At 37.8% G+C, this 26,468-nt stretch overlaps 1 protein-coding gene across 2 annotated transcripts in view; it reads left to right on the top strand.

Annotated features, from left to right (window-relative positions):
- The window catches only part of SOCS5 (suppressor of cytokine signaling 5), a 37,497-nt gene extending 11,977 nt beyond the window's left edge, over nucleotides 1-25,520 (top strand). For both annotated transcript variants that reach the window (XM_056488774.1, XM_056488773.1), the window contains exons 2-3: nucleotides 15,264-15,355; nucleotides 17,768-25,520. In XM_056488774.1, the coding sequence (XP_056344749.1) occupies nucleotides 17,780-19,390 (1,611 nt within the window). In that variant the 5' untranslated portion in view covers nucleotides 15,264-15,355; nucleotides 17,768-17,779 and the 3' untranslated portion in view covers nucleotides 19,391-25,520. The remainder of the gene's footprint in view (nucleotides 1-15,263; nucleotides 15,356-17,767) is intronic.
- The last annotated feature ends 948 nt before the right edge of the window (nucleotides 25,521-26,468 follow it).

Raw genomic sequence — 26,468 nt, 5'->3', positions numbered from 1 at the left:
CAATTGTTTGTCTCTTTGATGGTACCTATATTTAAGTAAATATGGAAATTCTTGTTGCTAATGTGCTCTATAGGAACTTTACAGCCCTTTTTGAGCAATAGAGTTCATATGGGTAGGAAATATTCTCCTAGAGTATCATAGATGACAATACATAGTAGTAACTGCAAATCTTCAGCTTATTTTGTAAATGGTTTTTAAGATAGAAATTATTTTGGTTTTAGTTCTAGAAGTTCTCACTTCTAGGCTCAAAAATTATCACATTATGAAACCACTTTTTTTTCCTGTTATGCAAATAATTCAGTAGAAGCAAAAACCTCAGAATATCTACATAGCTTATGAATTCTATATTTTTTAAAAGTTAGTCAAATATTAAATGTTCATCAATTTTGCACCATGATAAGCCAATTGTTTCAATCTAGTGAAGTTAAGGTAGCATACTAGTAGTATATCTGTGCATGGTTGAGGAATGTGTGATCCTTGTGCTTGTTTTAAAGCCTGTAATAAGTGAAAATAATCTTGGTTTGACAGTTTCATTGGCAGCGCATGTGCAATTTCACACAAGTTTCCTAATGGGACACCTGCAGTGGTGTTTTCTGTTTTTCTTAGAAATGCAGAGACACTATGATTTTTGATTTTACTTCATAATTGCAGAGAGCAGTAAGTAAAACAAACCTGAAAACTTTGGAGAAAAGAGAATGGTGTTATGTAAGGAGATAAAACGCCATACAGTTACAGTTTATGATTTGTTCTTTACTATGAAATTTCATGAAGCGATATTTCTCCTTAATAATTCTTTTTTGACAGAAGTTTGATATTTCAAAGATGAGTAAAGCAGAAGTTTTGCCCTTTTTGTAATGCAGTACAAATCTGGAAGGAGAATGTTCAGGGTCCGTTCTCAGTTTTTCCCTGGAAACTCACCACTTGTATCTCATTTTCTGTGTTCTCACAAATGCTGGGCTTGGTTTTTTCTTTTACTCTTAGACTTGCTTTTCTTCATACTATTAAGTTATAGCTCAAATGCCAGAAAATCTACTTTGCAATTTAATTTTGGCTGACTTGAAGAGGGTCAGTAATTATAGTTACTGTTTCCAGCAAGTTGAGTTTTTCCAGAAGTCTTTTTATGAAGAATGTGACTGTGGATTAATTGAACGTAAAAATGAGTTAAAAACTTTTTTCTGCCAAAGGCAAATATAAGAGTAGGTGCTAGTAAGGTTTTCAAAACTGTTACCTAGGTAATTTGTAGATGTACTGTGAGCTGTTGCCCAAAGAAGTATGAAACTGATTTAATTTAGTGAGAAAGTTACTGGACTACAACTTACTTGTAAAATAGATAACAATTCTCTGCAAGTTTTATAGATTTCCATCTTACAAGCGAATTGATGTTGAGATATTTTTAAAACCTCCTGCTGCCAGGCTTCCTGTCAACAGTAAGGTCGTCATCTCTAAAGCATGGTACCCTGTCTTTTTTCAAGTTATTCTGAGTTCAGAGAGGACAGTCAGTTAGCAGTTGTTGATTTAAGAATATGCTGACATCATGGATGACATACCTAACAGAACTTCTTCTCTTCTGCCTTGCTTGTTTATGTGCCTTCCTTCAGTGTCTGGAGGGGCTGAAGAGGCAACAGTGGTGCTCTGAGGCAGCGGGATGACGTACTTTAGTCATTCAGTTGTGTGTGAGAGTACTCAGCAGATGCCTGTCTTCTGAAGGATGTTTAGTTCTGTGGTTTCATCAATCACTCTAAGTTTTCCTAATGCCCAGGATGCACTTTTCTTTTATAAAAACATCATAGTATTGCTATAAGAAATGATCCAAAGGGAAATATTTTGCAAACGTAGAGGAGTTTGTTGTTAGCATGGAAAAACAGTCTTGGTCTCTGCTGTTGGAAACCCTTGAGATTTGTATATAGGAATTGTGGTGTTACAGCTACGTATGAAAATACTCTGGTTTTTGATTTGGGACAGTGATGAAAGCCAAATCTGGAAGAAAATGTCCGTGTACAAAGGTAACTCTCTATTACAAAATCTCACTAGATGGGTCTACCAGTATAGCACTGTTTGCAAATCCTTTAAGTGTAGCTGAATCCAGTGCTCCTAATCTTTATTTCCTACTCATTTAGCTTTGCATGTGTATTTTGTCTTTTTACTAATTTTGAAGTTGAACCATGTCAAGGGAAGCTCTAAAGGGAAGTGATGTCTCTATGCAGGAGCTGAGCCTGGGGCTCAAATAAGTATATGTAGAAAGTTGCTGCTCAAAAGGCTTTGCACAAACATACCTGTCCTATGTGTGCAGGAGCCAAGTAGAGAGGGGTAAACTGTGTATTCATGCTCTCTGCTTGTTGTGTGGGAGTAGACAGAAAGAAAAAACTTAAGCCTCCTTGGTGAGGAGCAGCAGCAGAGGAATGTGTCATGAAGTGAGGGGAGTGGAGTTCTGTGTTGTCCCTGCCGAGCTGAATCTGGCAGTGTGTTGGCAGTAGCACAAGCACAGGTGCTGTGTGTGTCACTTGTGTGATCCCTGGGCTGTAACACTGTGCCAGCCTGGTGAAAGAATTTTCTGCTTTTGCATCTTTCTCCCTTCTCATCAGGTAGAAACAACATATGACCATGGAGATCTGTTGTGGGAATATGTTAATTCCTTGCATCCAGAGGTGAGCAACAAAGCTGGTGCAAGACCTGGAAGCAATGTCCTGTGAGGAGCAGCCAAGGGCTTTGGGCTTGTCTGGTTTGGGGAAAAGGAGGCTGAGCATATCATTGCTCTCTACAGCTCCCTGAGGGAGGCAAGTGAAGAGGGAGGTGCTGAGCTTTTCTCCCTGGAATCCAGAGATGGGATGTGTGGGAATGGTTCAAAGCTGCTCCAGGACATGTTCAGATTGAACATTTTGAAACATTTCTTCAGACTCTGGAACACGTACCCTAGGGAGGTGGTCGATGCCCCAAGTGTGTCAGTGTTTCAGAGGTGTTTGGACATTGCTCTTAAAACGTGCTTTAACTTGATTAGCCTGGAATTGGTCAGGCAGTTGGACCAGGTGATTGCTGTAGGACTCTCTCAACTGAAGTATTCTATAGAACAGACAAGCTAAAAAAGAAAAAAGAAAAAAAAAATCGTAATCAGACAGGTTACTTTGTACACATAGCTGTGTTAAAGGTATTTCAGTTTTAGGCTGGGTGCATGTAGTGTTCAGGTCATGGTACTTCAAATAGCTTACAATTGCCCCTAGTGGGAGTTGAACAATGGTAACTGGATGTAAAGAGTTAATGGCTATGCCTGTTTCTGGTTTTATTTATATATGATTTGAATTTAAGTAGAATGTCCAGGACTGCTTGTAAGAGAATCAGAAGAATGAAGAAAAAATTCTCCTCATATTTTCTTAGAGTTGAGGTGGGGTTTTCCCCTCTTCAGACACTTTTAGGAGTCTTATCCTGTCCATGTGGAATCCAAGTAAGTTCCTGCTTACTGTAGGCCTAAAAGTCCTCTATTTTCTTAATATTATTTTGTAATATTAAGTATTAACTTAAAAAAATATTGTCGTTGTATATGCCCATGTTGCTTCACTTTCTTGTTTGCTCTCTTAGGATGGAGTATGCCATTGTATGTTATCAAGACTGTGAAGTCTTCTAGTTGAATCTGTCTCTGAGGCTTGCAGAGGTCTTCTCTGATTAACCTTCAGATTTTTTCTGGGGAAAACAAGATGGCATAAAGTTAATGTTACCTGATCTCAATGACTAAACAAGCAGTTGGAATTTTTAGGAAGGAAGATAGTATTAGGTTTTAGTTGTGTTTGCTGACTCCATCCTGTGCTGTCATTTCACTGAACTTGACACTGGGCATCACACAGAAAACTGAGGGTGTCTAGCTGTTCACCCAGCAGTTTGCAAAGTCAGAATGGACCATTTGAATGGTTTGATTTTGTATCTTTGACAAAGCATCCTATTTTGTTATGCAGCTGTAAACTTCTGTAACAAAGAGCATTGCTGCTTAAGTGAAAATGGGAGTTCACACAATTGTTCACATTGGTGTTCTTCCTTCATCTGTTTCTTCCATAGATAATAGGAAGTGTTGGAAAAATTTTAGGAGATGGTATATTCAATAATTTATAACTTTTCTGATCTGTAATCTCCTGGGCTGAAATACTTAGGCCTTTGCTTCGCCTTGACTTTAATTTTGTTTAAAGACTTTTGCCAAAATTCTTCATCTGTTTTCGGAAACAGAACTAGAATAATTATGCCTTTTTAAAAAATGTCAGATCTTGCTTTGCAATATTGTAGTTCACCTTTGAACTGGAACATCTACATGAAATTTGTCTGTGGCCAGCCTCTGACTGAGCAGTCTTGTTTTAATTTTACATGAAAATCTGTCAAAATTGAGCCAATTCTCTTTCTGAAAATTTCTGATCTGGACATGCCAGTTTTGGATGGTTGTTTATTTTTGTTTGGTTTTTTTGTGGGATACCCTGGAGACTGTGTGCATTCTGTATGCTCAGCAGGATTTTTCCTTCAAGTACACTTCTGGGCTGCAATAAGCTGTACACAGAGCATGGGAGCCAGAATTGTCCCAAGTTAATTATGGGATTGAGGGGGGTGCTGTGGCACAAAGCCAGCTGGGGAATCTCTGAGACAACCCTGACACTTTTCAGCTTCAGAATCATGCACTTGTTCCTCCTTTCCTGTCCCATCAGCTCTGTAATATCTTCAGGCTCCTACCAACACCAGTATTTTGAGAGTGTCTTTGTGTTAAGAGAAGTTGAGGTATCCATAGGGGCTAAATCTTGGCTTCTTCTGTATCTGAATACCTTTGTTACCTTTGTCTGAGTGTAACAAGGATGTCACTCATCACAGTGGTGTAACTGTGCTTGTAGGGAGGTGCTCAGTCACTTCCCACAAGCAGGGTATGCCTTTGGTCAGGACTGATTGCTGTGACAGCCAAAAAAAAGCTCAATATGATACTTCAAAGACCTTCACAGATAAAGTCTCAAAAGACTACTGGGCCAATGAACCTAAAGGTGTTTTTCTTTAGGAGTTCCAAACTGGACCAAGCTTGTCTAAACTTTTATAAGGATAGCAGAAGATACTCCACACAAAGTTTGCACTTCCTGAATTTATAAAATGAGGAGGTAGCTTTTTTAAGATGGCCAAAAGGTCACTTTTTTGACATTTTTTCTACAACAGTTTAGACTTTGAAGAACTGTTTTAGGTAGCTACCTAGCCTATGAAATTCTGACCAAATCAGAAAGCTACAGGAAGTGATTGAATGTGTCTGATGATGGGAAGCATTAGGTGATAGTAGTAAGGAAATTATTTTTTAAAAAGGAAAAAGAAAACAAAAATTACAGAAGCATGTCCCTCCTATTGGGAAAAGACTTAGGTGTCATCAAGCAGACTGACTTTCTTTGCTGATTTTAAGGTGGCTAGTTTAAACTTTAAGAAAGATTGCATTGCCTGTTGACACAGTACAGCTGAAAGTTTCTTTTTTAAAATGCATTTTCCCTGTAGCAAAATATGTGTCAATTATGTAGATGTTTGCAGCTGTGTGAGAGACCTTTCTCTGAGTTTCATTGCTGTGCTTTCTCTAAACCAGCAGCAGAGTCCACTGTGAACTTCTTGGGAAGTTGGTACCTGCTGCATCAGGTGTTTCTTTTCTGTGTTCATTCGGTATAGGAGCAAACAGATTATACTGAAAGCATGTTTCAGTCTGGTTGCTTATCAGAACTCTTAAGAAGATAAATAATTTTTCTTCATATCATGACAGATTTTAAGCTATCTACAAGTTAATTTTGTATGTCTGTGTGCCACTGGTGCCAGTACAATCAGAATTTTGTAGCCTTATGTACAATCAAACATTAAGCAGTGTTCTGGGGTTTTCCCTCCCTCCTCCCACCTAAGTGGCAGACTCCTGCCAGTCTGTAGGAGAAGAGGCTGAGATCTCTGAACTTGCACAACTGGTTTTAGTTATTTGGACCCTTCAACTTGATATAATGGTTCAAAGGGTGCTCAAGCTGTGACTGATCATGAGTATCTTAAGAAAATTTCTCAGTTTTCATCTATTTTTGAATCTAAATTTGGAATTCTCATGATTCTTGTGATTACCATGCATGTTTTTCTTTGGGAATTCCTGACCACTGTGACAGTAGCTAGATGTGAAAACTGCCATGTCTCATAATGACAATTTTTTTATTTTTAACATCGAGAATCAAGTTATTTTTCATCATGGAGGATCCTTAAGAATCACAACTTCCTGAAGTCATTTATTGAACAGTTTCTTCCTGTGCTTTATAAAAATTACCAGAAAATATCTGGTCTTTCAAGTAGAAGTTGAACCATCTCTTTGAAAAAAATAAAGAAAAAAATAGGTTAGAAGGAAGGGTCTGCTGTGGATGATCTGGTCCAACCTCTCTGCTCAAGCAGGGTAAGCCATTCATACAACTGTGTCTCTGCTTTCATAGGGCAAAAGAGCATTTTTAGTCTCATGCAGCTGGCAATTGTATTGTAAAGATTCATTTTTGTGGTCTGTTCCTTTGCTGTATCTTCTTGGAGTTCCTGCAGCCTATAACTGATATTGATCCATATCAGATAGGAGCCCTTGGATACCAAGCAGCTTTCCAACACTGAATGAGCCAGTGTGTAGGTATTCAAGTGGTACCACAGGTTAGTGAGTTGTCATTTTTTGATAGGCCATTTGCTTATTTATTAATAGGAATTCCCATTAGCTAACCAGTGGATTAGTGATTCATGCTAGGGTCTTGTTGCAACTGTCCTTTAGTGATAACTGGAGTCATCTTTTGGATTGGATAGATGATTTCAAAAGAAAAAGCATTTATATATTTTATTTTTCAGAAAAAATTAGGAGCTAACCAAATGCATATATTTTTCTTAGAAAATTCTCATCCTGTGGGGGCTAACTTACATAACATGCACAGGTTCTTCTTTGCTAGATTAAGCATTTCATTCAAATAGTTTTTGTTTAACTAATTGCTTTATGTAAAACCAAGAAGAAGTATGCAGACATATTGACAATCTTGCTGTCCTGTTTCATCCTACTGTGAATGGAATCTTCCTCCTTGAACATAAGGTAGTAGTGTAATAATCTAGTTAGCACCTGAGTTGTAATGTACTGAGGCAATTGATGCTCTTATCAGTGATTGTTCAGTCTCTGTAGTGCATATAGTCATAGTCTTACATTTCTGACTGTGTGAAGGGTTAGATGCTATTACTCTATGGTACATCTTGATCCTGTGTTTTGAATCATGGACATTCCTGTTTTGCACGGCACAAGGAAAGTGTGGTATGGGTGGGGTTTTTTTTTATTTGTTTGTCTTGGTTTGGTTTTGGGGTGGGTTTTTTTGGTTGGGTGTTTTTGTTTGGTTTTGTTTGTTTTTTTCTTAAAAACACTGAGTCATGAAGTGCGTGAGTAGAGACCAAGGGAGCCTCTAGATTCACTCATTAGTAGTCTTTGAATACAAATGGAGAGCAGGTGTTGCAAAGGGCTGAATTCTTTGCTGTCAGGCAGAGAAACATTTTTAGTTATTGCTAGAGCAGTAACTCTGAACACAGTAACTTGTAATCTCGTTACTGTGAAGTTTTTCTTTTTAGATATTGCTAATGGTTCATTGTATTGGTACTGTTTCATATCATTAACAGTTAAAGGAATGTTGCAGTTCATATGGTGTGCCCAGGTAAGAGCACAGGGGCACACTGTGGCTCTTTGGGCGAGTTTGTTCTGCTGCTAACAGTGGTTTGACTAGCAAGTGGTTTCATTGCAATCTTTTGTTCTCCCAAGCACCATCTTTTGGCATTAATGCCTATTTATTGGAGTGTCTTTCATACTGAGCCTATGTACAAGTACACTTCCAAATTTCCAGGGTTTTAAGATATGGAAACTTAGTGCTGCTCTACATTGTTAGAATTTTTGACTAGCAAGCTAAAATGCCTAAAATGTGAAATGTGGCCAAGACACAGTCAGTGTGCTTGCTGAGCAATTTGCTTTGAAGAAATTTAGTTCTGCTTTTTAATGTTTATACTTACACTATCTTGCACAAAAAAGAATCTGATGTATATTGATGTTATACATATTTTGTATATATCAATTTTTGTGTATGTTTATATATAACTAGACACTTGTTGGTTTAGTTATACAGACTCAGCTAAACTAACTAAGGGGTTTTTTTTCTTTTTTTTTTTTTTTTCTCCCTTACTCCTAAGAAAGATCTTCCTACCTCGGGGGCTGAACCTGCAAGGCTAATGCTTTAAGGTTCTTTTACTTGAGTTTTAATAATGTGAAAAAGCCAAGGGCAGAATTTCAGAAAGCTTCATATTCACTAAAATCATGATTCTTAGCAGAGGTCAAAATATGTTTGAAGTTCCTTAACTTTTCTGGAAATCCCACTTAAAATTCCTCATGCATCCTACTTCTAGCTAATTTCCAGAATGTTGGGGATTTTTTAAAACTTTTTTTTTTTTTTTTTTTTTTTTTTACTTTCTTTAAGGGTAAACAGTAATTTGCTATGTTCATAAGTTTCATCACACATGCTTTATGTGTTCAATGTACAGAATATCCTGAAGAGTCTTAGTTTTGTTTTTCTGGCAAGTCAGTCCATAATTTTAAATTTATGGTAGCACTTTTAAGCCAGTTTTTGGTGGCATTGGAAAACCAAAATTTCAGTTCCACTGCAATTTAGCGATAGTGTTGATGTTGCTGTGCTCTAGCAGGACCCTGCACACCAAGGCTTGGTGAGTGTTCAGTGGCAGAACTTGCAGGTACACAACCACAAAGCACAGGTTTCCTTCAGCTGGGAAGTTGCAGAGAAATTTTTCTTATAGCTATAGCTGGGTATAGTCTAGGATAGTGTTGCCTGTGGATTAAAGTGAAAACATGAAACAGGCTAGACCTACTGGCAGCCTTCCAGCTGCTTCTCCTCGTTCTTTGCAGGGTTTATGTTCTTTTACCTTCCCCAGGCCCAGCCTGGGGAACCAGGTGCTTGCTGCCAATTAGTCTTGTCAAGACAGTCCAGAGCTTCTCTTGACAAGCCTGACTGCTGACAGCAGCTGTGGGCTAGTCTTAGGCAGGATTTTAACTCCTTGCTTGCCAAATGCTTTGCAGGTTAAATCCTCATGTCTCATTCTGCAGTTACTCAAATAGGCTTCTATTTTATGAAGGTATATTCTATATAGAAACTGGTGTAAGATTTTCAGTGGTGCTGTAGGGGCAGAGTTTACTTGCCAAACTTCTGGCAGGAAAGAATGTGAGTTGGAAGTTAAGTCATTATGAAGGTCACTTTATAAGTTTATGTTACTAGAACTGTTCGTCTCAGGCCACCTTCTACATTGCTGTACAGCCTAGCTGTAGCTGGGTAACAGCTTGGGCTGCTACTCTTCTTAGTTTTTATGGTTTTAGAAACTTTTGAACTTTTGGGTCCATTTCAGTTAAATTTGAGTGAAGGGCTGCTTTATTTTATTTTTCTTGCAAATTGCATAAATGGCAAGAATGCTTTTCCCTATATGGTCAGCATTATCGATACATTGCTAGAGAAAGACAAGTACAACTTTGGTTTGATCAGTTGATAAGAGGTGGCAGGTAGTTAGTTTTTGTTGGAGAACATTATCTTTTTTTTTTGCTTGGTCGGGTTAAAAGGACAAATGGGAAGTGCCTGGGTGCGTGAGAAAACTCTGTGTCCAGAAGGTGCCTGTGAGCTGATGGGGGGCAAGGTTAGAGTGGTGAGGGAGAGGCATTAGACAGGCTGTTGAGATTTTGAAAAATGTAGTGAGAAGAAATAGGACTGTTAAACCAGTATAAATTGATCCCAGAACAGAAGGACTGTGTTTAGAAAATAGGCCATTTGCAATTGAATGAAATGCTCTGTTTACAAAATATATGAAATTGGATGTTTTTACTGAGCTAGTCAAAGATGTGGGATGTGATTTGACTCATCTTTTCAACTTTGCTTCCAATTTCCTTTGCTTTTAGTGAGGCACAGCTATTAAGGTATTCTTAACTCAGAACTTTCAAGAATTATATAAAAAAAAACGAATAGATCACTCTTTGTATCAATGTGAGACCTATTTATATTTTAAAACTTTGTAGAGGAGGATATGCTTCATTAGTATTCTTAGAAGTAGAAACAAATTTATTTCTACTGGGGCAAGCTCCATAACTTTTCTTCAGAGTACTTATAGCTTTGCAGAGGTCATCAAGAGGGCTGCTGTACTTAACTGTACTTGGTGACTGGAACCATTTATTCTGTCCACAAGAATTTTAAAATAGTATAGTGGCAGTTTTTGTGTGAGAAGAGTTAAACATAGCAGTATGGAAACCATTACTACACTAAGCCTCCTAGAATTCTCTTCCATGGCAGGTGCTTTACCTTGCTTACTTAATGTTCTCTTGTTTTTTCAAATGTTACAGTGAAATTGAATTGCCTGCTTAGGGTGTATGGAGGTAGTTTAAAGGAAACTGCTTCCATTTAATGTTTCTTTTGTGGATTTACATGTTACAATAAATGGCCACCATCAGGATACTGCCTAAATTATTTGAAGGGTTCTTGACTTGGAATTAATGTGTGCCATTGTCTTGAGTTTGCAGTTTCTAGCATAGAGATCTATCACTGTGGAGTTCTTCGTAAATCTGTGTAGTATTATTTCTGTTTTAATGTCTGAAACTCACGTTTGCTCCATGATTCTTACAGAATTAAAACTACTAGCTTTCTTCATGATGGTTGTGTTATTACCCACTGGACTTGTGTAAGCAGAGGGAAAAGAGTATTTAAAGAACAGTTGTCTCTAGTTTTGGTTTAGTGCCACAGCTTTCTTTTCATCTATTGATGACTTGTCTGCTTCAGGGATTTCAGATTTTCTGAACAGCAAAGATATGGATAGCAACCATTTAGTATTTTTCAATCCAGGGTGAACACACATAGTCCCAAAATTGTCCTTTTGGAAACCCACAACCTAGTAAGGGGCTTATAAGAATGTTCCCACTGTTCACAGTCTTGGAGCGGTATGTTTGAACTAAAGTTACCAATGTGCAGCTGCTTGGGAAGAAACTGGCAGAGCATCAGGTGTCCAAGCTAAGACTGCTTTTTGCTCATTGCAAACCTGCACCAAAGAGGGAGAGGAGTTTACTTCTTATTCAAGGTTGGAACAATGGCAAAATATCATCATTTTAATTTGACTTGACAGTCTGTCAGCTTAAGTCCTTGAAACTTGCAGCTTTCCTTGTGTTTCAGCAGAATGCATCAAGCCAACTCAGCATTTTGTTTTTGAAGTAACTGTTTTCAGTGGCTAAACTTCCAATGCAAGTGTTCAAAGCAGCATCTTAAGTAGAGTTCTCATCTCTCTCCTTGCAGCCAGAGCCCCACAGTTGAGAATGGAGATTTCTCTCCAAAGTAGCCATCTAAGAATTTAATAACTTCAGCAGAAGTAACCAGTGCTGCTGTGGAAGGAAGCAGTATTGCCCTGACTGCTGATTCCTCCCTCCTCATCTGCTCCTCCCATGTGTTAACTTGAATGTTTGTACAGAAGTCATAAAGCAGATGGAGTAAATGATTGAGACGTTTTCTGAGAATTCATTTTAGTCTGGATCAGTTCCTCGGGCTGGTTGACTGAGCAGCCATATGGTGTGCAGACCACCTCCTGCACCAGCACAGGTGGCCAGGAAGAGGCTGATGCCATATCTTTTGGTTGCAGTGCTGACTTAGGCCAATTCTGTGTGGTGTTGGAATTGTAGCTCTCTATCCTTTACCTCTTTTCTGGCAGGTTTGAGTTTTGGTTTGGGGATTCAAACCTTCATATTCATCTTCCTACGCAGCTGCACTTCCAATTTATCAAAGCCTAGTAGTTAAAAACCAGTAGTACTTTAGCCTAATAAGGCTTTCATGAGCACTTGAGACACTTGGCCCCTTTACCTTGTTTAGTTAAAAAAATAGCAGCTACCTTTTCCTTCCAGGCCTCTAAATCAGCTCTTTGAGCTGTCTGCAGTGAGCACATTTTTGTGTGTGTAGAAAAATGCATGGTTCCTCTTGAGCCAACAAATTCCTTTTTTTTTTTAAGGAACGTTATCTCTAGTATTACAGTAGTAATTCATTACTTCTGGAATGTGCATTGGAAGGGAGGAAATTGCTTTGTAATCCTTAGTAGTGCCCTTCCTTCCTGAAGTGGGTTAGTTCAGATGTAGGGGGTTGCCAGCCTTATTCACTTTGACTGAATAAGGTTGAGGAGCGCTGATGGGAGCAGCTCCTCGGTGATTCCCTACAGCAGGAGCCTGCAGCAGCTTTTGGCAGCGTGCAGATAGGACAGTGGCCTCTTCAGCAAGCATCCCTTAATGGAAGCACATGTCTTTAATAAGAGTCTCCTGTCACTGCTAAGCAAATCATTTGGAGGAATGACACAAATAGAAGCAGCATTTCCCTTCAGTCTTTTGCTTGTACCTCCATAGTCTGTGGGGGAATGCACCAGGGTCATGGAATTTGGTAGCCAAGTTTGCCTGTGTGTGCTCCAGCTAACATTGTACTAAACAGTATGCGAGGAGCAGGGAGACTGATTTTTCTCCCTCCCCTCTTTTCCTTCTGTCAGGTTACTGGGTTTTTGACTTGTAAGAATTGTCTGGGTTTGTATTCCTTCAATGTTTTGACTTTTTTATCTTTCAGTGTTTTGAAGCTATCATCTTACAAAAACACCAAAACAAATAATCTTTTAGATTCTTTTTTTTGAGCCTGTTCTGTAAGATATCATACTTAGTGCAGTGTATCATCTTTTGTGAAGATACTACATTGTTAGAAGTTAATACTTCGAATATAATAAACCATACTGAGTAATTTTTAAATTGGGTGAACTGTGAGAGTGAAACAAGTATATTATCTTTCAGACAGAGCACAGCCTTGACTTTGAATAGTATTCCTAGGAAGTCACAGGCAGAAAGCTCTGGCTAGATCTTGTGACATTTCTGGAAAGAGTGGTTTGAATTTTCACAGTAATCTGTTAATATGTGGTACTTTAGAATTATAAACAAGTTGTAACTGTAGCTTTATCATATTGCTTAAAATCTCTTTGTTGTCTCAGCATTTGTGCACTCAGAATACTTGAAGACTACACTCATGCAAACTTCATGCCTTTGAATGTCTCTAAATTTACTGCAAATGGGCATATAGCACTGAGGCATTACTGCTCATTGCTTCTGTAATCCCTGTAGAGTGCTTGTTATCTCTTATTTTTAAGATCATTTATGCCAGTTCAAAATAGGTAGAAATAATTTTTAGTTGAAAAGAGATTAAGAACATCAATAGAACTTTTATTTTTCTTAGAAAAATAAGTGGGTTTTTTTCTTAGAAAATCTACAAATGGTTGAATTCATTTTGTGGATTTTGATGGAATGAAATTGATTTCCTGTTTAGGCTAGAATAACCACTGGCAGTGCTGCTTTGTAAAACTGGGATGGCTTTAGAACCAGTTCAGAAACAATTTTTATTTTGTCAAGCTTAGTGCTGCCACAAGAAATCTGTGAAACCACACATCTGGTGCACATTGATTTAAACTAATTTAAAATCACTATGTTGGATTTTAAATACTTTACCAGTGACTCAAGTTTTATTCTAACACAAGTCTGAGATGTTTAAGTGAGACAATTTGCCCAAATTCAAGGAACTGTTTTCCATTAGGGAAGGCTGGTTCCCAAAGGAACCACTCCCTCCTGGAGCCACCTGGCAGTTTGTCCAACAGGCTGTGTCAGCTGGCTGGCAATGGTGATGTGATAAGGTGATGTGTTGACTGCTTGTGTTTCTGAGCAGAACTGAGAAGAATAGGGATATATAAAGTTAGTACCATTAAGCAGGACTCTTCAGGATAAGCATCCATGTGGGTTTTTTGTATTTTTGATGAGTTAAAATGGTTAGCATGCAGCCCCTTTGCCACCTGTGCCCAGTAAAGCAGCGTTGCTGGTTTTGTTTGGAATGAAGATGAACTTCAGAGGGCCGAATGAGCAAATGTTTCAAGTAAGGTTTTGTTTCAAGATGGATAGCCTTTATTCTAGCAACTTTACCTTGCATTTGCTCTGTTAAGGCCTTGCACTGAACCAGTTATAATAGGTTTGACTGTCTTGTGTTTGTAGGCCTGCTAGGAACATAATGCAGAACAAAAGAAATGAGAGTAAATATTACAGTTGCAAAAGAACTGTACTTGTGCTTTGATCTTCGGTTGGTGTAACTGCTTTGTACTTGTCACTGTGTTGCTCTCTGAAAAGGTTACTTTTATGGAATCTTAATAGCAATATGTGGCCTAACTTTAAAAATGTTTCAACAATTTTAGTGCTTCCGGAGATGAATGGAAACTAGTAATACTTGGACTTTTCTGCCAGTGCTGTGGAGTTTCTACCTAGGAATATTAACTTTTAATACTCACCTAGTGATTCTCAACCCTGTAGCTTTTCATTGAAGTACCTGTGCATCACATTTCAATATTTTTCTTCTATTCTGTGTGTAAAGCTTTAATATAATTTTCCATTGTTTTATATTAACTCTTACTGCTTTTCTGGGCTTGGATCTAGCCTGGAGAAGCAAATTATTCTCCTCTGTTCTGTTACTGTTAGATTTCTGACAGTGGTGTGAGCATATTAAATCCCTCTACTCCTCTTGGATTTCTGAAAAACAATGATGATTATTTTAGGGAAGTGCTGACCTACTCTTTTAATAAAGAACTTGTCTTGTATTCCACTTTCCCATTTTTAGAATCATGGTTCATATTGCTCTTGCTTCACAATCATATAACATCCTTGTGGAGAGTACAGCAGTTGCTTACCTGGAAAAGTAATATTAGAAAAGTGTGTATTTTTAGCTGCCTTTTGATGTGATGTAGCAGCTGGAAACAAGGAGGAGAGACAGTATGTGGTGATCTGACTGCATTGCCAACCACAACTTGGGAACCACTGTTTTGGACTTGAGACTAAAATGTGGGGGAAACCATTTCATGGGCCTGATTATGTCCATTGTGCCTGGTACTTCAGTGATCCAGATAATGTGTCTTTGCTCTTGGTTGTCAAAAGTTTTATTTCAGAGTCCTCCCCATGACTGTACTTGACAAATGTTGTTAATGTATAAAAAAAGTAAGTTCTGTGAAGCTTTTGGTTATGTTAATATGCATTAAAAATATACAAAGAGCAGGCAATTCCATGCACACATTTCAGAAATAAATAGTAAAATACCCCTTTGATGTCAGTGACTAATGATAAATGTCTAAATGAAAAGATATTCTAATGATTAACAACATTTCTGCTTTTCCCTTTGTAGTAATCATGTCTGCAAGTCAAAGAAGGAATCTAGCAAGTTCATGTTGAGGTATATTCTCAAGACAAGACACAGTGACTCATTTACTTTTCTGGGTAAGAAAGGTATCTTTATTCTCTTGAGTGTGACACAAAATACTTAACCTTTTAAATTTAACTTTTGAAAAGTACAGTCTGTCAAGCCAGTATGCTGGGGGTGTTGTGGGTAGAGTGTTTTGTAGGGTGTTTTCTTTTTTTATTTTGTTTGCTCTTGAGGCTTTCTGGGCACGTGTAGAGAACTTTCCACTTGTCTAACAGTCTTAAGATGTTGTAGTAGTGCAAAGGAAGAGCAATAAAGAGCAATTTCAGAATAAAAGACACCACTGACTAGCATATGATTGTTTGGTTAGAAAAGTAATTCCAGTTCATTGTCACAAAATGTGTACGTTTTCTGGCCTGACTTGCCAAAGGAATGGTGTTTATATAAGATCTCATTCTTTTCTCTTCCCAAAAATTTTAAACATCTCTCTGACTAGGAAGAGAATAAAAAACCTACAACTTGAGACAAAAGTGTAGAAGTCAACCTTATATATATTGTGTTGACAGGCTGGAGGCCAGCAAACATGTGCTCCCTCATGGTCAGCGTGGATATTCTGAGACACCACAAACAGCTATGATCATTGCAATGACATGATACGTGTTGGATGCTTCCTGCAAATCTGTATGTGGTCTGACTTTAGTAGTTCTGCTGCTCCTAGAATTTTCCCAGCTTGATGCAGACAAGTCCAGAAAGAAAAGCAATTTTAGGATTTTTTATTTTAATCAGGAAGACATTCTTGGCTCATTTGCTTACAGTCTTTATGTGGAACTGTGTAGCACCTTCTATGTGTAACATTGCTCTGCAGGTGTCTCCCTCCTTAATAAACAAGTGGGTGCTGTGCAGATTGTCCTTAACACTGTGTTGTACCAGTAACCTTCAGAGACTGAAGGCCTGATTTCCCCCTTCTCCCCAGCTCCCTCATCCACACTCAATTCTTAAGGTCTTAGTGCAGTTGGATACCTGGCTCGCTGGGTTTGCTGGATGATCTGATGAGAGAATGAGAAAGAAAGCTTTTCATTTTTGTATCTATCACAGTCAGGTGTCACACATTCATTCTCTTTCATGTTTCTCATGTAAGCTATGCCTCTGACTCTTCCCCAGTCTCAGTGGATTCTGCTGTAATGTCACAGGCTTACAGTTGTGCTTCTGTTACAAGGACTTGTAGGATGGATCACCAGAGCAGTGCCTACTTGTTCATCATCCACTTTGTCATGAGCCCCAATGCATTCAGTCACTACTTCAGATTCCTCTCCAGTGAACAGAAAAGGATTGCAGCAACAGAGGAGTGTTGTTGCAAAAAATAATGTTTCCAAAGAACAGAGCAGTTTCTATAAAGAGTTAAATTAGATAAGATGACGTATTTTAGTCTTTTAAGTTTAGCACTTCTCTCAGAACTTAATTAGATCTAATTTAGCTTGGCATTGCCTGATTTCTTTTAGTACAAAATTAGCCTGTTTCTCTCTGTCCTAGGGCAGTCCTGTAATTTTGGCAGTCTTGTTCCAATTATCAAACTCAGTTTCTAAAGATGTAGTTTCAGAATACACACTGCTAATGTTTTTATCTTTTTACTGTATCTTCATGATTCACTGTCATCGTGTTTCTGCTGTGGAGCTGCTTTCTTTTTAAATGTTCTTACTAAAGATAGAAAAGCTCCTTGGGCTCTTTCATTCTTTTATATCTTAAGTAATAAAGTCAGACCATTGGTTGGTGGGGTTTTTTTCAGCTGCTTCATATGGCTTATATTAATGTAGCGGAGACTTTATAATTCTGAAATTGTCTTTTGGTGATTGTCTCATCTAATAATCATGAAAGCTTTTTTTCCCCCTAAATTTCTATTTTTGTGCTAATTCTTTTAATCTTGCAAAGCTGTATCTTGGAATTTATGTGGTCTGCAGCTGGAGCTTTTGCTTTTACATGGTGTATCTGGACATTTGAAGTGCACTTGCTGGATTTTACTAACTGCTCTCCTAGCTTGGAGTGGCTTGAACAGTTCTTATTCAGGATTTGTTTTACTGCTGCTTATTGGAAGCTTATCATACCTAACATATAACTTAAAAATTCTTCCTAAAATGAAGAATTTTAGGTTGCGTATTTCCTGTTCATCAAATACAACTATGCAACCTACTTACATGCCTACAGAAAAATAAGAGGGCCTACTTTTATGTGAAATGTTTGTAATTTCCTAAACACTTTCTTTGTAGTGATTTTTCTAAATATTCATTTAGAAAATATTCAAAAATATGGATATTTTTCTAAATATCAAAATGGTGTGATGCATCTTCCTTCCACAAAGACTAGGGCACTTTAAAAAGTGTATTGCATTCAGTTAATAATAGTCATCTTGGGTCTTTAACTTGTTAACTGAAGATGTAACCTCATGTTTTAAAATGATATTTTTATTTTAATATTTCTTCTCCTCTTGAATTTAGATAACATAATCCATGGATAAAGTGGGAAAGATGTGGAACAATTTCAAATACAGGTGCCAGAATCTCTTTAGTCATGAGGGTGGAAGCCAAAATGAGAGTATAGTTGTGAACTCCAGTAATTGCTCATCTGGTAAAGAGAAAGCCATCCAGATAACTGACTTGACTCAACAACAACCCAGCAGCCCTTTGAGAGAAAACCTTGGTCTGCAATTAGGCTTAAGTCCTTCAAAGAATTCAGCAAGGCGAAACCAAAACTGTGTCACAGAAATTCCTCAGATTGTGGAAATAAGCATTGAGAAAGAGAATGACTCGTGTGTCACCACGGGAGCCAGGCTTGCTCGAAGGGATTCATATTCTCGGCATGCTCCTTGGGGTGGGAAGAAGAAGCATTCCTGCTCTACCAAAACACAGAGCTCCTTGGATACTGAAAAAAGATTTGGTAGAACACGCAGTGGTTTGCAGAGGAGGGAGAGAAGGTACGGGGTGAGCTCAGTCCATGACATGGACGCGGTGTCCAGCAGGACAGTGGGCAGCCGTTCCCTGCGCCAGCGTCTCCAGGATACTGTCGGGCTGTGTTTTCCCATGAGAACTTACAGCAAACAGTCCAAACCTCTGTTTTCTAACAAAAGAAAGATCCACCTCTCTGAACTAATGCTTGAGAAATGTCCTTTTCCTGCAGGCTCTGATCTGGCCCAGAAATGGCATCTGATTAAACAACACACAGCGCCTGTGAGCCCTCATTCAACTTTCTTTGACACATTTGATCCATCCTTGGTTTCCACAGAAGATGAAGAAGACAGGCTCAGAGAGAGACGTAGACTTAGTATTGAAGAAGGGGTTGATCCCCCTCCCAATGCCCAAATACACACTTTTGAAGCTACAGCACAGGTAAATCCATTGTATAAACTGGGACCAAAGTTAGCCCCCGGTATGACTGAGCTGACCGGGGACAAAACCGTAACACCTCCAGGGAACTGTGACTCCGAAGAGGACACCACAACGCTTTGCCTGCAGTCGCGCCGGCAGAAGCAGCGTCAGGTGTCAGGAGAGAGCCACGGCCATATCAGCAGGCAGGGGGCTTGGAAAGTGCATACTCAGATCGATTACATCCACTGCCTCGTGCCGGACTTGCTCCAGATCACGGGTAACCCGTGCTACTGGGGCGTCATGGACCGCTACGAAGCAGAAGCGCTTCTGGAGGGCAAGCCCGAAGGCACTTTTTTGCTCAGGGATTCTGCGCAGGAGGACTACCTCTTCTCGGTGAGCTTCCGCCGCTACAACCGCTCGCTGCACGCACGCATTGAGCAGTGGAACCACAACTTCAGCTTCGATGCCCATGACCCCTGCGTGTTCCACTCCTCCACCGTCACGGGGCTCCTGGAGCACTACAAAGACCCCAGCTCTTGCATGTTCTTTGAACCATTGCTTACTGTATCTCTGAACAGGACCTTCCCCTTTAGTCTGCAGTATATCTGCCGGGCAGTAATCTGCAGGTGCACTACGTACGATGGAATTGATGACCTTCCTCTACCCTCAATGTTGCAAGACTTTCTAAAGGAGTATCACTATAAACAAAAAGTCAGGGTGCGATGGCTGGAGCGGGAACCTATAAAAACAAAGTAAATGGAAATCAAAATAAGCTTCTGGAACATGCTTTTTTTTTTTTTTTTTTTTGGTATTACAGTTTAACTGCAGCAAGCGCACCAACGACGTCTAGCTTTTCTGCAATATCCTATTTAAGCTGAGTGTTAGTATCCTGTCAGATGCTGCCTGCTGTTAATCAAACTAAGTTGTGATGCCTCTTGGAAACAATAAGCAGACACAATTCTGCACGTTTTTCATTAAGGCCTAATGAAAATATTTTTGCTAATTTCTAAATAATTTGTTTCCCTTTTATAGCTGTAGTAATTGGATGAAGAAACTATGAGGCATTTCCCATGGGGCATTCATGTAATGCTGTTAAGAAAGGCTTTGTCAGAGGGGCATTTTCACTAATATTTGAAGTATTTTCTTAAAATTCTCTTCTGTAAAACTTTCCTCTACTCAAAGTAATAATTTAGCTCACAAACAAGTTTCCAAATACTAATGAATATTTTCTTGTAATGAAGAGCAGTTCATTAGAAGCAGTCCATTAAGAGTTAATGGTGCTTTAATGCTAGCAGATGAATCATGCTTTTCATAGTGTATAAGGTTTCCTAATCATTAAGACTTGAATATGCCTGCTCTGTACTGTAATTCTGTTACAAACACTTGGAGATTTAAGTGGCATTGTTAGCAAAAGTAATACTGTCTCAGACAGTTAAAAATACCTTCCAGTGTGAATTGCTGCTTCTATGGCAGGAAACAGAATTAGATTATTAGTGTGAAACACACTGTTTTGGGATTTTTTCCAAAACAGATTTTGGTGGCCTGACTGCTAGCAATTTACAATGGAAGGTAATAATGACAAGAAAAAAATGTTTAATTATTTAAAGTCATTTGATATTTTTATGGAGAACATGACAAGTGGTAGAATTATTATAATCAGAGTACAAAATCTGACATATCTGAAACAAATGTCAGGTTTCAAAGGTACTGGTACACTTTATTTGTAAATATTTTTCCATCTGCGCTTTTGAAAATCTTTTAAAGTAATATGCACTGATGATAGTTTTAACAGATGACTTAGAATCAAGATTCTAACTTCTGTTTGCTTATTTAATTGGAGATGGAACTTAAATTAGTTCTGTCTTAGATATTTTGCACTAAAATTTTGTTGGAATGCCCTGACCCCTGTTTAATGTTTTGTACCAATTCTGAGTGCTCCCTAGTTTCTTTACCAGCTGCTACAGTATTTTATTTCTTACTTCTCTACAGCAGTGACCTGTTCGAGGTAGGAAACATTTTGGCTGCAAGTACAATAAACGTTATTCTTGTATGCTACACTAACCCTTCTATTGATGTATTTTTCTGCTTGCTGTGCCTTGTTCTGGCTTTTTGTGCTAATAAAGTACAGTATGTTCAGTGTTATACTTGTATATCTGCTCTGTTTTTATATATTCACGTAACTTGTAGCAGTTAAATGAATTTTTAAAAAATAGGCTTTTCTTAGTATTTAGGATAGGTAATGCACAAGTACTGTGCAGTTGAGTATTAGTTGGTCAGCACACCATATTCCTGGTTTTTCTTACAGCAACTTGACAGTGTATGCCATTGAATAACATTTCTGTAGTCACTGCAAGGTAATGGACTTGTCTGCAGGCGTAGAACATTTTACAGGTTTTTGTAATGCAAAGGAAATATGTTAAGCAAAAAGTGTTCTAAAACATTATTATCCCCTGTAATAGCTGCTGAAGGTGTTTCAGCTTGTTGTATAGACAACTCCTAAGGCTAATATTTTGATACTCCCCACTGAGGAATGCTTATTCCTGTAAATTGACAGTACAGCAGCGGCATTTGTTCACTTTTAGGCTGTTTTAATAAATAGATGTACACACAAGCTGGCCAAATGTCCTGTTTTTACCAAAGAATACTGTCAATTTATGTTGGGATATTTTTTTAGTTAAAAAAACGAACTCAAGAGTGGAGAGGTGCAATTTTTGTTCTATCAAATATTTATCCCAAGCTATGATAAACCAAAGTATTTGACAACTTCATCTGAACCTAAGTAATGTATACATTTATGTTGGTAGAGCCTAAAGCTTTTACATCAATGGTGTTGTCATTATTCCTGAACTCACAATGCACCTGAAGAGGAATGATTTAAATAATTTTGTAATGACTGGAACAGCACTACATAAAAGCTCATACTGCAAGGGGTTAATCTGAAGCACCCAGAAAGCACTTTAAAACATGTGTTTATATGCTTGTGGAAACTTTGTGATCCCATTATGCATTCTTTGTAGTAGATTATCTTCTTTCATGTATTAAAGGACTTCAACTGTTAAAATGGAACTTTGTTTAGAATATGTAAATACTAAGTTTATGTAATTATGTGTACAACTGTGCTAATGGTCTCTTAAGTTTTGAATTGTGTGTGTGTCATTGGATATGCAACTCTTGGTTTAAAATCTGTTCTAAGCATAAAAAGAGGAAAAAAGTCACCAGCATGAAATTGCACCTAAGTGTACCTTCACTGTGTCGTTCTCACTGTTCCCTCAGTCAAATCTGAATGCCAGATGAGTTTACTTAAATTCTTGCTTTCAATATTAGTGTCATACAGTCAGCCTGCAACCAAGCTTTGTCCCAGTATAGGGACCTGTTTTTCATTTACACCTGTTGCAGTTGCTTGTCATGAACTAGCTGTGACATTGTCAATGTGGTCAGGAATACACATTAATCTAATTTTTAATCATGTGGTGGAATCTTTGGGAAAAAAAAAATAAAAACCCCAAACCCTTATCTCAGAAAGTTTGCTCTTGCATTTGTATAAATAACCTTTATGGAGAGATTTGCTCCCCTAAAACACACAAAAAAGGAATGATATATTTCTCTACAACTTTTTTAAAGCTCTGCTTCACTGAAATATACAGAATAATTTGCTAGTGTGGTTATGTTAAAATGAATTCAGCTTTTAAATTTTAGTGGACTTGAGTGTTATCTATTCCAGTTGCAGTGTATTTCTTAATACATTTTCAGTTCTAAAAGCATTAAAATGCTAGTAGATGGAGAATGCAAATAGTTGATTTCTCATTTGTGTTTCTCATTCTGGTTTAATTTAGAAAATCTTCAACATGTCTTAGCTGTGGTTTGTGCACCTCTTTTTTTTTTTTTTTTTTTTTTTTTTTTAATTTAACAGTAGGATTCAGTGTAAAAAGGCACACCTGTATTATTTCAATCCAATTTGGTTACATGACAGATGAGTTTTTGAGCCTCAGTCTTGTCAAGTGTTATTTTGAGGTGATTCTCATTTCTGCAGAAAGAACTATAGAAAGGGCTTACTCCATAGGAGGGTTTTGGAGGAATCTTATAAAGGTATTTTATATCCCTGTGGAATTGGAGAAATGAAAATATACTGTATTTTGAGTATACAGAGGGACTATGACTTTAGGATCTTTTACCAGTTTTTTTATCATGTCTATGGTGTTTATCAGTTTTAAATGCATAACTCTTGAAATTACTTTTAAGGCAAGTAAACACTTGTCCAGATAATTTATTTGTTAGAATGGAACTTCTGAAGAAAATAAGTTACAAATTAATGTTTTGCATTTATGTACTTTTAAATTAGAAGACTTGCTGCTTACAAAATGATTATCCTTAAATCAGAAGCAAAGAGTTGTGAAAAGATGTGTCTGTCTATCTGTAGTGTTTGACAATATGAAGTCAAGCCTTACAGATGTCACTCAAATCTTTAAGTCCATATTTAACTTTAAGGTTCAGCACTACTTAGCAACAAGCAAAGACTCTGAATTTCTGTGATAAAAAGCCTGTTTGCTCCAGTCTCCATGTGCAAGCCAAAATATTTGCAGAATGCTTTAAAGCTTTTCTCTGCTGCAGAATTGCATGTAAGACAGAAGTTGTCATTGTCAGAAGTTGCTGAGTACCAGAAAGATCTATCTGCAGGCATCATGGTTATTTTTTTTTTTTTCAAAGTTATCTTGGCAGGCACTATTTAAAGGAAAAATACGAACTGAATTGTAGCTGATTCTTTCTAAAATAGCATTTCTCCATTTAAGACATTTAAAACTCACATTTAAAATTATGAAAGTGCTTTTTGAGCCTTATTTTCTGGAAGTTTTGTTGTGAAGTGAGCACGTATGTGCTAAACCTTAGTCTGCAAGTATTTAGCACATATATATTTATATGTTTAAAAGATGCCTCCAAGCATGTTTACATTCATGGTCTTTTTTGAAACTACTAAAGTACACCAATATGGTGAGCATTAAGATATTGGAATTCTAAATATTCTCTCTGTGTATGGCATGCTTTGCAATTAAAGGACTAATTTATTTGTATCTTCACTTGCACTTATATTTATGACCAGTAGATTGGTGTGTTTTTTCCTGCTGTCATCACACTTACCTAAGCAGTTGTCTATGGATTGTGACCAAAGGAGATGTTTCACCCTGTTTATTTTTAAGTAGAAATCATATCAGTTGGCTTTTAAAGTATTAATTCCTATGGAGCACGGTGTAACACTGCTAATTGCTCCCCCTTTTTGCAGTATTGATGTACAGAGAATCATTTAGCTTGGCCATGAGTTGTATCTGCTGAATGTAGTTGACTTTCAATGTCTGAATTTTATTTTTTTTAATTGAAAAATGCTCTTGATGAAGGCTTTGAAAAGAAAAAGGTTTAATGTTTCTATGTCAAGATACATAAGGTGAATATTTTGCAATGAGATAAGGGTCACTTGAAGATGCTTTATAGAAGTTTTCCCCTTCACTGTCTTACATTGAGACTCTTTAAAAAAGAAAAAATAAAACCCAAACAATCTCTTGATGACTTAAACCTTACAATCATTTAAAAACTGAAAAGAAATCTGGTGCTTTTACTTAATTTGCTTGCGTGTTGCCAGACTGATTTAAGAATAGTTGTTTCAAGAAGCAAATTAAATCTGTTATTTCAATGAAGCATTGCCATTTATGATTTTATAAAGTATTCCAGTTACAAAAATTGTCTACCACCAGGATGTTAACCTGATACTGTATTTGTTGTTACCAGGGTAACTATTGTGTGTATGCTTTTTGAGCTGAGTAAGTGTTCACTTTGTAAATTTGCATTAAGGCTACAGCTGTTACCAGCGAGGTTCCCTAGGGCCAACACAACGAATTTATGAGCTGAAGCTCCTGGTGCTTGACCCTTTTTGTCTTCAGTAGGAAAAAAAGTGTCTAACTCTGCACCATACAGCTCGTGTTACAAATTTCCATGTTAAGCACACAGCTACGCTGACAAGCAGAAACATATCTGAACTTGCTTGTCTGGAGTAAAGCAACCTCTCTGACTTCTCAGCAGGAGCTGTAACTTGGTGGCACGTTGGCAAGGAGGAAGCAGAAATAAGTTTTGCTCTTCCCTGAGCAGCTGTTGAACTGAACAGGGGGTGTGCTTCCTGTGCGATAGGGTATCTGAACTCCTTAGAGCCCTGAGAATTTTAATAGCGTTCGGAAGATACAGAAGCACTCGGCTGCTTTGTCACTTCTTGCTTTCCTACTTGTAGTTTTGCAAAAGCTTGAAGAGATATATTTATTCAATTGAATCTGTGTAGTCACCAACTGTATAAGCACTGCTTTGTAATATCTTTACAGAGATATCAAATTCCTACACAATTATATTTAAACTGTTTTGGGAAAATGAATAATGACACTGTGGGCACAAATTAATTCAGATTGCACTATAAACTTTCTTACCAGAAGCCTTCATTCTTACAAAGAACTATGCGATCCCTACACGGAAACTGTAGCTTTGGTAGTGCGCTCTTTGGTAGGTGTCCAAAAAAGCGGCATCCAGACGGTCCCTGGACCTTTTCTGACATTCCAGTTGAGGGCTGGCAGGCCTGCTGGGCACTCGAGGAGTTGACTGGCAAGCACACCATGCTGAGTGTCACCCCATGCCAGCACCTTGTATAACTGTGCTGGTTTAGGTCTCCCCAATTTAGATGGTTTTTAACTCACTACAGCTTAAACGTTTCTCCACCCTGCCTAATTTGTCTTTGTTACTTGGTTGCCAAACTGTCTTGCATCTTAATAGAGTAAGAAAATAATGTGATTTATGGCTGCCCAACCAGTGTATTAAGTAATAGATGGCTCTGTCTTAATAAACGGGGTATAAACTGCCATATTGTTTTCTTTTTATATTTGTTTGGGAGCAAAAAGTTGTGGGTTTAATGAGTTTGTGTTAAGTCCCTGCTATAAATGCATAGTCTTACAAATATTTAGTTGCATGTGTCAAGAATGCAAGTAGCTAAAAGTAATCAGTAACTCATATTTGAGTCCTTTTCTGTTTATCTAAAATACTTAAGCAAAGAGATCCAAAGACTGATAGTTTTTGTCTTCAGAAGTTTTATCACACTCTGAAATTCATCAATTAGTTTAGCAAGTTTTCACTTAAATCACTTAAAGTGTTTTTCTCTCCAGCTGTAGGTGAAGGACATGTTTTTGTGACATAAACACGTCTTCTAGAGCACAGCCCCCACGAGCACAGACTAAGGAACAGATGTAGATGTCATCCTGTAAACTGAGTGTGTTTCTCCTCTGTGCAACTGCTCCAAAAGCAAATTAGTGCAAACCCTATAGCTAATTATGAAAATTGAGCAAAATGCTGCTGGTGAGCAGTTATAGCTGGGCACAGCAACAACCATGTGACAAGCTGAAGAAGTGTGGGCTGCTCTGTGGAACTATTTTGGGCTTCCTAATTTGTTAATTATATATTTTCTAGACCACTGCTCCTAAAAATACATTTAGTCTAGGCTCCATTGGAGTATTTATATCTCATCACTGGTGAACTAGTAGAAAACTGAAACCCTCAAAACAAACCATGTAGTTTTGGCTGTTTTATATAGAGATTGCCTTTTTAATTTTAGCTTCATTGGTACATGGAGAAGCCTACATGTCTTAAACTCACCTGAAATAAATCTGTGATTAAGAAATGAAGGTTAGGGAAATTAATTCACCTGTTGTAGTGGTAGGTTTGAAATATTAAACTCTAATTCTGTAAAATTTATGGCAAGGTACTCTAATATTATATTAAGAATTTGATGTATTTAGCTGAAGAAAATTCAGGCACA

The sequence above is a fragment of the Oenanthe melanoleuca genome, chromosome 3, assembly GCF_029582105.1.
Source record: "Oenanthe melanoleuca isolate GR-GAL-2019-014 chromosome 3, OMel1.0, whole genome shotgun sequence".
In the NCBI taxonomy this organism is placed as follows: Eukaryota; Metazoa; Chordata; class Aves; order Passeriformes; family Muscicapidae; genus Oenanthe; species Oenanthe melanoleuca.
This window is presented reverse-complemented; position numbering and strand designations above follow the sequence as displayed.